General features: G+C 36.2%; 1 protein-coding gene across 5 annotated transcripts in view; it reads left to right on the forward strand.

The window, feature by feature from the left end:
* Positions 1-16325, forward strand: part of ITSN1 (intersectin 1) — a 263233-nt gene that overhangs the window by 175381 nt on the left and 71527 nt on the right. For all 5 annotated transcript variants that reach the window (XM_077118883.1, XM_077118885.1, XM_077118887.1 and 2 more), the window contains 2 exons: positions 3189-3418; positions 5267-5388. In XM_077118883.1, coding sequence (XP_076974998.1) covers positions 3189-3418; positions 5267-5388 — 352 coding nt within the window. The remainder of the gene's footprint in view (positions 1-3188; positions 3419-5266; positions 5389-16325) is intronic.

The following is a 16325-nucleotide window of genomic DNA, read 5'->3' on the forward strand; positions in this document are numbered from 1 at the left end:
CAACACATTAAAAGAATTATGCATCATGACTAAGTAGGATTTATCCCAGGTATGCAAGGATAGTTCAACATAAGAAAATCAATTAATGTAATACACCATATCAACAAATCAAAGCAGAAAAGTCACATGATCATCTCAACTGATGCAGAGAAGGCATTTGACAAGGTTCAACATCCTTTCCTGTTGAAAACACTTCAAAAGATAGGAATACAAGGGAACTTCCTTAAAATAATAGAGGGAATATATGAAAAACCCACAGCTAATATCATCCTCAATGGGGAAAAATTGAAAACTTTCCCTCTAAGATCAGGAACAAGACAAGGATGTCCATTATCACCACTATTATTCAACATCATGTTGGAGGTTCTAGCCAGAGCAATTAGACAAGAAAAAGAAATACAAGGCATCAGAATTGGAAAGGAAGAAGTAAAACTATCACTGTTTGCAGACGATATGATATTATATGTCGAAAACCCGGAAAAATCCACAACAAAACTACTAGAGCTAATAAATGAGTACAGCAAAGTAGCAGGTTACAAGATCAACATTCAAAAATCTGTAGCATTTCTATACACTAGCAATGAACAAGCTGAGGGGGAAATCAAGAAACGAATTCCATTTACAATTGCAACTAAAAGAATAAAATACCTTGGAAGAAATTTAACTAAAGAGACAAAAGACGTATACAAAGAAAACTACAAAAAACTGTTAAAAGAAATCACAGAAGACCTAAATAGATGGAAGGGCATACCGTGTTCATGGATTGGAAGACTAAATAAAGTTAAGATGTCAAGCCTACCTAAATTGATTTACAGATTCAATGCAATACCAATCAAAATCCCAACAACTTACTTTTCAGAAATAGAAAAACCAATAAGCAAATTTATCTGGAAGGGCATGGTGCCCCGAATTGCTAAAAGTATCTTGAGGAAAAAAAACGAAGCTGAAGGTCTCACGCCCCCGGACTTTAAGGCATATTATGAAGCCACAGTGGTCAAAACAGCATGATATTGGCATAAAGATAGATATATCGACCAGTGGAATCGAATAGAGTGCTCAGATGTAGACCCTCTCATCTATGGACATTTGATCTTTGATAAGGCAGTCAAGCCAATTCACCTGGGACAGAACAGTCTCTTCAATAAATGGTGCCTAGACAACTGGATATCCATATGCAAAAGAATGAAAGAGGACCCGTATCTCACACCCTATACAAAAGTTAACTCAAAATGGATCAAAGGTCTAAACATTAGGTCTAAGACCATAAAACAGTTAGAGGAAAATGTAGGGAGATATCTTATGAAACTTACAATTGGAGGCGGTTTTATGGACCTTAAACCTAAAGCAAGAACACTGAAGAAAGAAAGAAATAAATGGGAGCTCCTCAAATTAAACACTATTGTGCATCAAAGAACTTCATCAAGAAAGTAGAAAGACAGCCTACACAATGGGAGATAGTATTTGGAAACGACATATCAGATAAAGGTCTAGTATCCAGAATTTATAATGAGATTGCTCAACTCAACAACAAAAGGACAGCCAACCCAATTAGAAAATGGGAAAAATACTTGAACAGACACACCTCTCAGAAGAGGAAATACAAATGACCAAAAAGCACATGAAGAGATGCTCAGTGTCCCTGGCCATTAGAGAAATGCAAATCAAAACCACAATGAGATATCATCTCACACCCACCAGAATGGCCATTATCAACAAAACAGAAAATGACAAGTGCTGGAGAGGATGCGGAGAAAGAGGCACACTTATCCACTGTTGGGTGGAATGTCAAATGGTACAACCACTGTGGAAGGCAGTTTGGCGGTTCCTCAAAAAGCTGAATATAGAATTGCCATACGACCCAGCAATACCATTACTAGGTATCTACTCAAAGGACTTAAGGACAAAGACACAAATGGACATTTGTACACCAATGTTTATAGCAGCATTATTTACGATTGCAAAGAGATGGGAACAGCCAAAATGTCCATCAACAGACGAGTGGCCAAACAAACTGTGGTATATACATACAATGGAATATTATACAGCTTTAAGACAGAATAAACTTATGAAGCATGTAATAACTTGGATGGACCTAGAGAACATTATGCTGAGTGAGTCTAGCCAAAAACTAAAAGACAAATACTGTATGGTCCCAATGATGTGAACCGACATTCGAGAATAGACTTGGAATATGTCATTGGTAACAGAGTCCAGCAGGAGTTAGAAACAGGGTAAGATAATGGGTAATTGGAGCTGAAGGGATACAGACTGTGTGCAACAGGACTAGATAAAAAAACTCAAAAATGGACAGCACAATACTACCTAATTGTAATGTAATTATGTTAAAACACTGAATGAAGCTGCATCTGAGCTATAATTTTTTGTTTGTTTGTTTTGTTTTTTCTTTTTTATATATTTTTATTAGTATTTTTATTTTTTTCTCTATATCATCATTCTTTATCTTTTTCTGTTGTTTTGCTAGTTCTTTTCCTAAATCGATGCAAATGTACTAAGAAATGATGATCATACATCTATGTGATGATATTAAGAATTGCTGATTGCATATGTAGAATGGAATGATTTCTAAATGTTGTGTTAGTTAATTTTTTTTTAATTAATAAAAAAAAAGCAAAAACAAAGTAGCTGTGTTCAATAAAATATATAGAAACTATTGCTAGTGATGAATGGTTACTCCTTCCAGAGTTCCAAATAACCTGCTTATACCTTCTATTTTTGGGAGTTATATATGTGCATGTAAATGTGGGTATATCCTTAGCTAGGAGGGAATTTTAATGCTCTCACTGATCTTGAACTTACTCAAGCAGCATTCCATTTGCAGTGATCGGCATACTTTATCTTCACATGAGTTATGTTCCTGTGTGCTTTATGAACTTTGTATTTTTCGCAGTTAAATACCAGTTTTAAAATTGAGAAGTAGTTTTGTTATTCTTGTAACCACTTTATAAAATGCATTAGAAATTTCCTCTTTGTGTTTCCTTAATCATGTGATATCCTCTCAGCATTGGAGTCCCAGAAGCTTTTGTTTCCTTCACTCAAATTGCTCCACTGAAGAACAATATCTCCTTGATGTTTAACATCCCATTGACTAGATGGAGCGTTTGGTGAAAGACAGCACTGTGCTGAATTGGCCTAGCTTCCTTTCTGTAATCAAGCATTTTTGTTGACAGACGAGCTCAGGAAAAGGACAAGCCGTGGCTTGAGCATGTGCAGCAGGAAGATGAACATCCGCGGCCAAGAAAGCTCCATGATGAAGAGAAAATAAAAAGGGAAGAGAGTGTCAAAAAGAAGGACAGTGAGGAAAAAAGCAAACAGGAAATGCAAGACAAGCTGAGTCGGCTTTTCCATCACCATCATGAACCAGCAAAACCAGCTGTCCAGGCACCCTGGTCCACCGCAGGTAGTAGGAGTTAAAAATAATTCTGAAAAATAAGTTCTCTTCTTTCCCAGATGCTCGGGAGAAGTTTCTGTATCTAATCAGGCCCTATCTTGATAACACTGATACAGATGAGAATGAGAATTTCCTTTTTTGGGTGGTGTACCTCATCTGTTCAAAGCTGTTCACGCTCTGGGATTGTTAGATAGGCTGTTTAATTCTTCCACTGCCATGTCTACCTTTGGCCCCCATTACCCTGGCATCCAGAAATCTTTTAAGGTGTTGACAAAAATGGTCTGAAGTTTCACAATTGGGCCTAATTTATAGACCTATATTCCAAATGGCACTCATAACTCTTCCTGCAAAAAGAACTGGTGCTTCTCCAAATTTTCTCTGAGAATTGCTGAGAATTGCAGCTTTAACTACCTTTAGTGTGTGTACTGCATAAAACTGTTTTTTTGTCTTCTGAGAAGTATGACCTTTTTTGCCCTGCAAATGTAATTTGCCTCTTAAAAAATGATAAATGAAAGACAGCTAATTTGAAGTAGCTAGAAAATAATTGTCCTTTATATAATGGTTGATGCAAGTTATAGGGTATTTTAAAAATTCTTATGTGGCTGTATAATATTGTACAGCTTTGCAAATAATACTCAGTTGAAGGAAATGGATTGCTTTTTCCTTCATATGGTAAATTAAATGGATTTCATTTGTTTTGTCAACAATATGCTTTATATAGTGAAATGGTATGTAGAAAGGAAAAAAAAAAAGAAATGTACTTTCAAGTTATTCCATAAGGTTTTATTCAGTTCCTGTCTGCACAGTGGGCAGGGATTAGAGTGAGGGTTTAGAGCTGGGAGAGCCACCATCCCTGCCTTCTGAGAGACTTATGCAGTTCACTGGGAGACCAGCAGGTCATCAGATCTACCAGTAACAATTCATGCCAGAGGAGAGGCATATATATTTTTCTCAATACATTTTTTTGAGCTGAATATTTTACCATTACTTGATCTTAGGCAATTAAAGTTCTTTGTGTTTCTTCCTGCTGTTAAGATGAGGATTTTTTTTTTTTTTTGCTTCTGTAGAAAATTTTGCATATCACACAATAGTAGGGTACATGGAGATATTTTCCTCCCTGCTTTTCAGAGATGATAATATGCATGTCAAAATACTTGCAGCTCTTGGGTAAAAAAAAGTTCATAAAGCTCTTATTAGTTATTGTTAACCAGAATCCAAAGTATCCTCTGTTCGCATGCATTTTAAAATATTTTATTTAATTTACAATCCAAACTATTTTGATCCTGAGTCCAAAAATTCATTTTTTTCCCTAAGAAATATAGACATCACCAGGGCTTATCAATAATAACTGTTTTTAATGAACTCAGCACTTATGTTTTATATAATTATGTTAAGGGCCTAAAGCATCAACATTTATTACCATGTTTTTTTAATGTGGAAAGTTTTGCTTCCTTTCCCCCTCCGAAATGAGTTTTTCCCTTGCCTGGCTCAGCTTTGGGGATCACGTCCTAGTTGCTGCATTATGCTCAATATAGTCTGTGTAGGGATGGAGAACACTGATACTTTACAGGTTGCACTGCTGTAGCCTAGGGGCAGAAAGAGGGACCTGTACACAGCCCACCAAACTCAGCATTGGGGTGACCTTTGTCCAGAGAGCTCTCTAGTGGGTTTGCATTGCTGGCATCAGATTTGGCTTTCCCTTAGCAGTCAGTATAGTTTCAGAAATTCCTTGAAAGAATGCAAATAGTTCGAATGTTAACATAGTCAGGAAGAGATGTCAGTTATTTGATTCATCGGCCTATATATGCTTTCCAGATAATGTTTTATATTATCCCCCCACCCCTTTTCTGTACACAGATAAAGGCCCGCTTATGATTTCTGCACCTGAGAATGTAAAAGTGGTATATTACCGAGCATTATATCCCTTTGAATCCAGAAGTCATGATGAAATCACTATCCAGCCAGGAGATATAGTCATGGTAAGAAAGGTTCCAGTGAAGGTGTGATTTCTGTTGATTAGCATCTGTCCTCTCTGCACTTTATTTAGCAATTTTTTGCAAGTGTGAAATCCAGTAATCAAGTGTCTGCATTATTGAAGTATTGGTTCAACCTTCTTTCTTTTTTCTATTAGAATGAAAGATGGCAATTTTATAATATATTCTAACATCAGGTTTGGCTCTCCCTTGGCAGATTTTGATACAGACTTGCTAAGAAAATATGTTTTTGTCATATCCTTAGGATCATTTTTTTTTAAACATAAACAAGGATGGTAGTGTTTAGAATTTCAAAAGAATACTAAAGTTTAGAATTGAGACAAACATGTTTCTCATTCTAGGGCTATATGTCCTTGAAATACAAAGCATCTTGTAAAGGTCATTGTTATTTGCTCGTTGTGCTATTATCATACATTCATCTTGCATGTACGTATCCTTTCTATTTATGAGGCAAGTAAATAAAATGGTGTGCCTGGTACTCAGAGAATTTAATCCCATTGTTCCTTTTTTTCTCTAATTGCCATGAGCTTCAAATAAGGGAGTCAAGTCCAAAGGTCCAAATTTTTTAGGCAAAATCACCATAACAATAATGGAAACCCTTTAGATATATTCCATGCCTTCATTCAGCAGACAGTTATTGTCTGCTCAATGTGCTGGGTGCCTGCCTCGCTCATTCTTTGCAGAAAGAATTCTTGGTTTCTGTTAAGTTTGGGTATACCACTCTACACACATGAACGGTGATGCAGGGTGACAGTGTTAAGGTTTATAGCTTTTTCCTACTTCACCATCTCCCTTTTCTACACCATGCTTTCTAACGGCCTAAATCTACTTTACTCATGCTGCCCCATGTTTGAAATATTGGGACTTTTAAAGCAAATTAATTGTAAAACATATAAATACCATGCAATAGAAGAAATCTTAAAATAATGAAAATGCAATGTGTCTTCAGATTGGGCCGCATGAGAACAAAGTTTTTTTACACTGTTTACTATTTTTTATACTTGTTGCAATACAAGGTACAGAAAAGTAATGCTGTCTTCTTAGGGTAAGGAAATTTTCTGAAATATTGCAATAGGGAAATGTTACATTTGATCTGTGTCTTAATGAGAAAATATTGCTGTTTTGTGGGAACTTATTTGAACATGTCCCTGTAATACTAGTCCTGTTTGAATAATACTGAATCCTTTTCCTGGAATTGGCTAGTTAACCACCAACTTCATTAGATGAATAGAGTTTTGATGTACTGGTAAGAATAAAATATTTTATTAAATATATATTTTGCCTTGCTTTCAAACCTTTGCTTTCCTGGTGGAGGTTAAAGGGGAATGGGTAAGTGCTATGTACATGTCAGGAAGTCTGCATCTTATTAAATGTTTTGCCTTCAGTCACTTTAATTCTGTGTAAATATACCTATCTTGGGGTGTTGTCACAGCAGTAAACATGTGTTTGAGTTTGTGTTGTAGGTTGTGCTTAAGAAAAAAGAATGAGATTGAGCGAGAGAGAGTCCTCTGTGTACCAGGTTTCTGTTTGCTAGATTCCATTTAAGGACTAACTTGAAGTCTCTGCATTTGGCAAATTATTAGGTCAAGTCTCTATCTTAAGCCATGGATGACAATAAGATCCAAGTAGATTAAAATTAAAAAATAAAATTCTAAAAATGTATATTTTTTTTTGAAAAAGAGAAATATTGGAATGATTTTGTGGCTAAAAAAGACCTTTCTAAGCTGGAAAACTAAGGAGCTATAAAAGACAAAATAGGGCAGATAGAACAATAGGGAAAACTAAAAGTACTATTTTACAAAATTCTTGAAACAGTGGTTTAATACCCATACTATGTAAAGAATTCCAACAGATGAATATGGAAAAAAAAAACCCACAACCTTAGAAAATGTGGCAGGTCATATGAAGAGGCATTCAGAAATGAAGAAAAGGAAATTATTTTAAAAATGTATAGAAAGATGCTTCACTTTGTTGGTAATCAGGGAAATACAAGTTAAAACAAGATAGTATTTTTCATCTATGAAATGAGCAAGTTTAAAAGTTTGATAATATTCAGCTTTGTCAAGAGTGTAGGAAAGTGGATGTACCTATTCATGGTCAGTAGGGTTTTCTATAAACTGGCTAAGCAATTTGGAAAGCGTTTAAATCTTTAAGGTTAAAATTCTCATTCCCCTTGATGCAGGAATTCTGCTTTTCTGTCTTCTCCAGGTTGTTTTTTGATATATACACAAATATGTACATCAGTGTTCATTGTATTGTTGGCAAAAGCAAAAGCAGGAAAACAGCCCAGAAGTCCATCAGTAAAGGGAGGATTAAGTAAATTATGATGCCAATAAACAATAAATACAATGAAGATGTTTAAAAACTATATAGATATACATATACAAATAAGCTGTCCAGTGCAAAGATAAAAACAATATGTGGTATATAAACTGTTCACAGTGGTTACCCCGGCAGTAAAAGGGGGCTGTCGTGTTTAATTTTATATAATCCTATATTATGTCCATATTTACAAGTATATTACATTTGTAATTAAAAAAAAAATACTTAAATAATCCTACGTCAGGGACAAGCGTAACAGGAAATGTCTACCCAGGACTGCAATGGTATTTGCTTCATCTCAGACATGCCAAATATGTAATGAAAAGTTGAATATATTACTAGGCATAATTTATTGACTTGCAGAAGGGACAGCAGGGCCTTCATTTTGTACTATAAAATGCATTATGACCCTCCAACTACTGTTCAGCTGTATTTTCTTTGTAGAGATAGCAGTCACTGCCAAAATGGAAATGGACATGTACTAGCAACAACATTTTTAACTTCATGAAGTTTGCGGTTAAGAAACATGAGCATGAAAGTATATAAAAGAACTTTATTATGAGTCTCTTTTGGTTGAACAGTCAGGGATTTACCTTTTCTTTTGTAGGCACAGTAAGCATCAGATTCTCAGATTTCTAAAAGTTCTTTGAATATAGCTGTACATGTTAGAGTTTTAAAATTCCAACAAAGTTTCCTTTTTAACATAGGAAATCTTTTTTTTAATTAATTTTTAATTTTTTTAAATACCAAAAAAACCCAAACAAACGTAAACATTCTTAACTTTTGATCATTCCGTTCTATATATATAGTCAGTAATTCACAATATCATCACATAGTTGCATATTCGTTATCATGATTGTTTCTTGGAACATTTTCATCTATTCAGAAAAAGAATTAAAAAGAAAACAGAAAAAAATTCATACGTATCGTATCCCCCTCCCCCTCACCGATCACCAGCATTTCAATCTAAGTTTATTTTAACATTTGTTCCCCCTATTATTCATCTTTATTCCATATGTTTTACTCGTCTGTTGATAAGGTAGATAAAAGCATCAGGCACAAGGTTTTCACATCACACAGTCACATTGTGAAAGCTATATCATTATACAGTCATCTTCAAGAAACATGGCTACTAGAACACAGTTCTACATTTTCACACAGTTTCCTCCAGCCTCTCCACTACAAAATGTAGGAAATCTTTAAAAATTATTTTGCTCTTGGAAAAACATGACTATCAGCCCAGTTTTCTGCAAAAATATCTTTTCATGGTTTCTGAAAATTTAATGTATCTTGCATATAGCCCTGTTCTAAGTGTTGTTGATAATGCAAAGAAATATATCTGCCATTTTATGAATGTCTCTATTTTTAAAAAAAATGGAGAGGAACATATGAAAAGGACAAAGTATAATGAAGTTCTCAATGAAAACCCACTCTAAATCTATAAGGAATTTTTTATTTTATTTTATTTTTTTTAGTACCAAAAAACACCTAACAAACACAAACATTCCTATTTTGATCATTCCATTCTACATATATAATCAGTAATTCACAATATTATCACATAGTTGCATATTCATCATCATGATCATTTCTTGGAACATTTGCATCTATTCAAAAAAAGAAATAAAAAGAAAACAGAAAAAAAATTTATACATACCATACCCCTTATCCCTCCCTTTAATTGATCACTAGCATTTCAAACTGAATTTATTTTAACATTTGTTCCCCCTATTATTTTCTATAAGGAATTTAAAAGAGGAAAGGAATCAGTGTGAACTGACGGGTTGAGGGAAGATTTCTTAATGGAAGCTGCTTAGTTTGAGTTTGACCTTGATGACTAAGGCTTAGATACTTTGAAATATATGGCCTGAGTTCTGATCTTGGGATCCCAATACTTAGAGAATGAAAAATTCAAACATGACATCCTTAATGTATTGGAATGTCATAAGAACTTAGAAGATCTCTGTTTACTGCTAAGAACACAATTAGTCATCTAACTCATCATTCCTAAATGCTGATCCTTGGCCTGGTACAGAGCTGAGTGCATCAACATTGCTTAGCGTACTTTTATTCTATGGGTACTATTCAGAATCCTCTCTAGCTGGTTCTGGTAGGGAGTCAGTTTCAGGAACCATTGATCTAAGCTAATCTCTTTTTCCTGTTAGGACTAATCCTAAATCATTTCTGGAAAATAATCTTTACTTAAAAATTTCCAAGGAAGAGCAAGGGACTTATTTAGCAGTTAGCACTATCAGTCAAGTCATTCCAGAAATTGTTTATTTTCTAACTTAGTATTATTCCTGGAACAATTTAAACATTATTTTCCTTGTTTTTCTGATGAAGAGTTTTATTTTCAGTGTACTCAATATCTTTTTTCTCTGCCTTCCTTTGAGTTCCATATACTCTTGACATCTGAGCTCAACTTGTGTAGTAAGGATTGTCCATAAAATTATGGTTGCTTTTAGGGACTAGAATGCACATATGATTTAGGGGTGAGAAAACCACAGCCAAATCCAGCCCACTGCTATTTTTTTAAAAGAGTTGTATTGGAATGCAGCCAGACTCATTCATTTACATATTATCTGTGGCTGCTTACATCCTACAATGGCAGTCAGAACTGAGTGGTTGTGACTTATAAACTACTTAAAATATTTATTGTTGTAATATTTACTATCTGTCCCTTTGCAGGGAACGTTTGTTAACCCCTAGGTTAGCACTTCAGAAAAACAATCTTACTACCGTCCTCTAAGAGTTTTGGGGAAAACTTTATGTTCAGAGCTGGCAGATAGAGGAAACGTGCTGCTCCCTGCACTCCTCCTCAACACATCCCCGGCAGCCGCGGCCAGCTGGTGCAAGTTGGTACACAGTTGAAGTCTGTTTGCTCTTGATGCTCCTTATTATGCTCTTTGAGGGAAGAAGGAATTTGTTTCCCTTTGTGATAAGGTCAGAGACTTTAGAACCATTGGTACTATCTGTTAAAGATGGCAACTATTAAACCTATAAACACTGAGGCAAAATATAAGCAACTTATTGATAATTTTTAGGCTTAACCAAATGGACTTGAACCTGATAGTGGCTGTGTACATTTAACAGTTGTATCATCCTCAATAATCTGCAATGAATAGTTACTAACATTTTGTGCACTAACTTTGTAACCCCAGAGATGTAAGCAATATCGGGTTTCCCACATTTGATTATGTTTCCCTAGAATAACCCCAAATGCTTTGGGGTGTTGCAGTGTACCTGATTAAATAAAATTGTATTAAGACCATTTTGTTAATATTGAAATCCCCCTGACTTAAAGCCACTAGCTGGATGAATCTGCTTTATATTAAGTTCCACAGTTTAGCCAGCCACATTAGGTTGCATGCCTAACTTTTCTTGGTCGATCATAATCTTAGGTAATGTTTTTCTACAATTGGAATGGCATTTTGGATAAAGTTTCTCCAGTCTGGGGAGAAATATTTATTTTTATATGTTAATCTTTGTGTTCTCTCTAAGTGGTTAACTTAATTTAGATATTGCAAAAATGTCTGCAACTTCTAACAGCTTCTAACACCAATTGCAAATATTGCAGTAACTCACTCCGATTCTGACTCTACCTGGAGTCAGCCCAGACCCCACATGTTCAGGGCAGTCCTTCAGGCAGCAGTTACAAGTTCAGGGGTCCAGGCTACGCGCACTTCCGACCAACTGGTTACCAACTTGCTACAAACTCGGTGGTTCCCACCACCCATCAGGTTTGATAATTTGCTAGAACAACTCACAGAATTCACTGACAGCACTGTAGATTTTATTACAGCTTTACTATAGTAAAAGGATACAAATAAGCCCAAAGAAGAAATGCATAGAGCAGAGTCCAGGAGGGTCTCAGATACAAGGTTCCATATCCTTTCTATGTGGTGCCAGAACACATCATTCCCCAGGCATAGGCATGTCATTGTCAGCATGGAAGCTCACAGAAGCTTCAGATATCCCAAGTCTAAGTGGGGTTTTATTATAGAGGCATAATTATTGGAATCAGTGACCACACAGTTGAACTCAGTCTGCAACCCACCTCTCCTAGAGGTCAGGGAGGTTGGTCTAACGTGACCTGGGTCAAAGTCCCAATCCTCATCACGTTGGTCTTTCTGCTATGGCCAGCCCTAACCCCGACACTACACATGTGGCTGGCCCCACCCTGTCACCTCCTTAGCATAAAAACTAAGTTGTAGATGTAACCTCTCCAGAAACTGGGGACAAGGACCAGCCAAGTTTTTTTTATACTAAAATAAGATTGTTTATTATATCCTTTGAACCTTAAAATTGAAATTTAAACACCCATTAATGGATTCCTACAAGAATAGATCAGACTTACTGAGATTCTTGTTTGGTCAGAGTTGACTGATAAACTTCTTTGATTTAAAGTGAAATATGCTGAGCTCACTGTTATCCTTAGGGATGGGAGAAACCCGTGCTTATAGAGAAAAGAGGCTAACTTGGCACCTTTCCCCATTCTAAGTATACAAAAGCCCCCTTGGGTGGTACAGCATGCTTGCTGTCATATCTGAGGTCAGGGTTGGGTGGGTCAGTTAACTGAATCAGTTAACTAGGGTGGGAGCTAGACCAGCCCACGTGGTGGGACATTTCTTTAGGGCTTCAGATCCCATTCCAGATACTAGCCAGAATTTGTTCATAGACAACACTGTGCTTATGAGAGTGACGGTGATATTGAACAAATGCAGAGTTCTCTGCCCAATGCACATAACAGCAAATTTATGACACTGGGGTTTCAAAGAAAGGAAGAGTTTATTGCTATGAGCAAAACAGGGGATCAGATGGCCCATTGGCTCAAAACTCTGTTTCCCTGGGTCTAAGGAGTTCAGCGTTTTTGTGGATTCAAACCAGGGGAGATGGAGTTGTTACATGTGTAATACCAAGGATAAGCAGTGCTGAGTCTAGGCTAGAATGACCATTACAGTAGTAAGTATAAACAAGGCTGAGACTAGCCTTCAATGACCATTATAATAGTAAATGTAATAGTAAATTTAGACAGGGCTGAGACTGGGCCAAAATGACATTACAGTATTAAATATAAAAAGGGCTGAAACTGGGCAAAAATACCTTTACAGTAGTAAATATTAACAAAACTGAGTCTAGGCTAGAATAACCATTACAAAAATATAAACAGGGCTGAGACTAGTTGAGATTCAGTAATTTCAGGCATTAACTTCTGGCTATTCTACAATATAGGCAGAAAAAACATCTATATAATGATTCAGTAATCATAATCATTTGTTAATTCTTAATTTCTCAGTTACAGCAGTAGTCCAAAGGACATAAATAAAGCAGCTTACATTCAGGGAGGTCCGACTTGGTCACGCAGAGTTCCCGACAGGATGTGGTTGGGCGTCGAACTCCAGCTTCTAGAGGACGGTTCACAGACTTCAGGACTTCAGTACCAGGCAGATTCCATAGCCGAGATGTTAGGATTTAAGGGATGATTATGATTACTGAATCACTATAGATATTCCTTTTTTACTGTCTGGTATATTCGGGTAGACAGTGGAAAATTCCTGAAATCTCTGAGTTGTAATCCAGCTGCCTTGATCTCTGATCATTGTACAGCCTTTATCTTGTGCCCTTTGTGGTTGTAAAAGATTTGTGACTGACCTTCACTTGTACCCATTTTATCTGTTTTGTTTACTTTAGAGTCTTATGATCACTAAAGACAGCCCATAATTCATTAATAAAGGGCCTTGCATCAGCCCAGAATTTAAAAACCATGCCAATTCCAAAGTTATCTTGATGACAGAAACTGGATCTAACCAAAATTGGCCCACCTGACATGTGCAGTAGCTTAGACTTTATAAAGTGACCTATTCCTCATTATAATACTAAAATTCATGCCCGTCATTATATTAAGGCCACCATTTTCTTACATATGTTTTGTGATTAAGTATGTGATCAATCTGCACATGCTCATTAGTTAGATCATCTCTAATAACATCATCTGAGGCCACTCTGCTCATTATCCTAAACCTGACCATCTTTTGATACTACAAAATTATTAGAATTTCTGTAGTTTGGAGAAACAGATTTTTAGACCAATAGACCGTTTATCTCCTGCTTTGCACGTAGCAGTAAACTCTTTCTCTCTTTGAAATCCCAGTATCGTAGAAATGGGTCATTTGAGTGCTTCGGGCAGAGAATCTACCACCTTTTTCCAGTATCAGTGCCCAGAGCAGGGAACTTCCAATTCAGAGAACCAAGCAGACATTGTTATCAAAAGTGAGGGTCAGATAAAGAACAGGCATTTAGAATAGGACCAAAATCCAGGTAACAACAACAGCACAAAGTCAGAGCTGGGCAGCAGGAGAGATGGCTTAAAAATATATACCACAAACTCTTCTCATATGCTAGGCAATGTTCTAAATATCGGTCCTCAAAACATCCATACATAGATAGAGATACTGTTATTGTCTGCTTTTAGCAGATGAGAAAACTGAAGCACCAACTTGCCCAAAGTCAACCAATTAAGAGATTGCAGAACCAGTATTTTTTATTTTTTATGTTTTGGCATGGGCAGGCTCTGGAAATCAAACCTGGGTCTCCAGCATGGCAGGTGAGAATTCTGCCACAGAGCCACCGTTGCACCGCCTGGAACCAGTATTTAAATCAAGGCAATCTAACTATAGAGCCCCACTTTTTAAAAAATATTTTTATGGTAAACAACAGATAAACATACAAACATTCTTGACATACATTCTATACATGGTGTACAATCAGTGACTCATAATATCATCACATAGTTATGTATTCATCACCATGATCATCCTTTTGAACATTTTGCATCACTCTAGCAAAAGAAATAAAAAATAAAAAACTCATGCATGCCATACCCTTACCCCTCCCTCTCATTGACCACTCTTATTTTTTTAATCACATAGTTGTATTTTCATCATCATGATCATTTCTTAGAACATTTGCATCATTCCAGAAAAAGAAATAAAAAGAAAAATCTCATACATACCATACTCTTACCCCCCCAATGACCACTAGTATTTCCATCTATCCAATATATTTTAACCTTTGCTCCCCCTATTTTTTTCTGTACCCTTTACCACTCCCTTTCATTGATCACTAATATTTCAATCTACTCAATTTATTGTAACATTTTCTCCCCCTATTACTTATTTTTAATCCATATGTTTTTCTCATCTGTCCATATCGTATAAAAGAGGAGCATCAGACACAAAGTTTTCACAATCACACAGTTACACTGCAAAAGCTATATCATTACACAGTCATCTTCAGGTGACATGGCTATTGGGACACAGCTCTATAGTTTCAGACACTTACCTCTAGCCTCTCTAATATACCTTAAACTAAAGAGGATATCTATATAATGCATAAGAATAACCTCCAGGATAACCTCTCAACTCTGTTTGAAATCTCTCAGCCACTGACATTTTATTTTGTCTCATTTCTCTCTTCCTCCTTTCAGTCGAGAAGGTTTTCTCAATCCCTTGATTCTGAGTCCCAGCTCATTCTAGGATTTCTGTCCCATGTTGCCAGGAAGGTCCACACCTCTGAGAGTCATGTCCCATGTAGGGAGGAGTAGGGCGGTGAGTTTGCTTGCCATGTTGGCTGAGAGAGAGAGGCCACATCTAAGCAACAAAAGAGGTTCTCCGGGGTGACTTTTAGGCCTAATTTTAAATAGGCTTAGCCTATCCTTTGAAGGGTTAAGTTTCATATGAACAAACCCCAAGATTGAGGGCACAGAGCCCCACTCTTGATCATTGCCCCTTGCAGTCCTGAGACCACATTGTCACTCCTTGTCACATCACTCTTGTCATTTTTGGTCCCGAGATGGAATCGAAGGTGCTGGAGCTTGGTGGTTGAGCCTGTTGAGAAGTCAGAAAGGCCCTAGCAAGATCTGACCTGGAAACAGCTATGTTTCCACTGTAGACAGCTGCTAAGATGAAATATGTCACAACACCAATAAATATAAATGAGGAAGGAATGGAGGTAGCCATTTGATTTTATAATAAAATAAGATCTAAGTGGAAAACATTTCATCTTAAATCTTCATCTTGAGAAATAGTTGAGGCTACCCAGAAAAAGGAAAGTAAGAACAAAGCAATGTGGAATTTGAGTGAAAAGTGACTAATGTGTTCACATCTGATAGAAGTTTTAATAAGGAGTAACGGAACTGTCAAGCCAAAAATAGAACCTTTGGAAGCATTATTGCAGTTTATCTGGGGAAACTCCTTTTTAGTAGTTTGGAGAATTCTCAACTTTAAAAATTATTTCTATCCTAAGGTTTCCTAATGTACAACAAACAAGCATCCTTGCTTACTGAATATTTTGTAAATTAGATATTAATGTAGAATTATAATAATAAGCCACGTTTTCTACTTTCTCCACCCCTACCCCAAGCATTTTATTTTGTTCTAAGGAGCCAGTAAATGCTATGTCCTATTACTCTATACTGAGTACAGATAGATGTTCGTTCGTTTAATAGTGTTTTGTTTATTTGTTGTTTTTTTTTTACTGAATATTTGAATAGAGTAGAAAACTGGTATTTTTGCCAGTTTTTCTAGATCATTGTTGTGTAA

This window comes from Tamandua tetradactyla, chromosome 10 (genome assembly GCF_023851605.1).
Source record: "Tamandua tetradactyla isolate mTamTet1 chromosome 10, mTamTet1.pri, whole genome shotgun sequence".
Classification (NCBI taxonomy): Eukaryota; Metazoa; Chordata; class Mammalia; order Pilosa; family Myrmecophagidae; genus Tamandua; species Tamandua tetradactyla.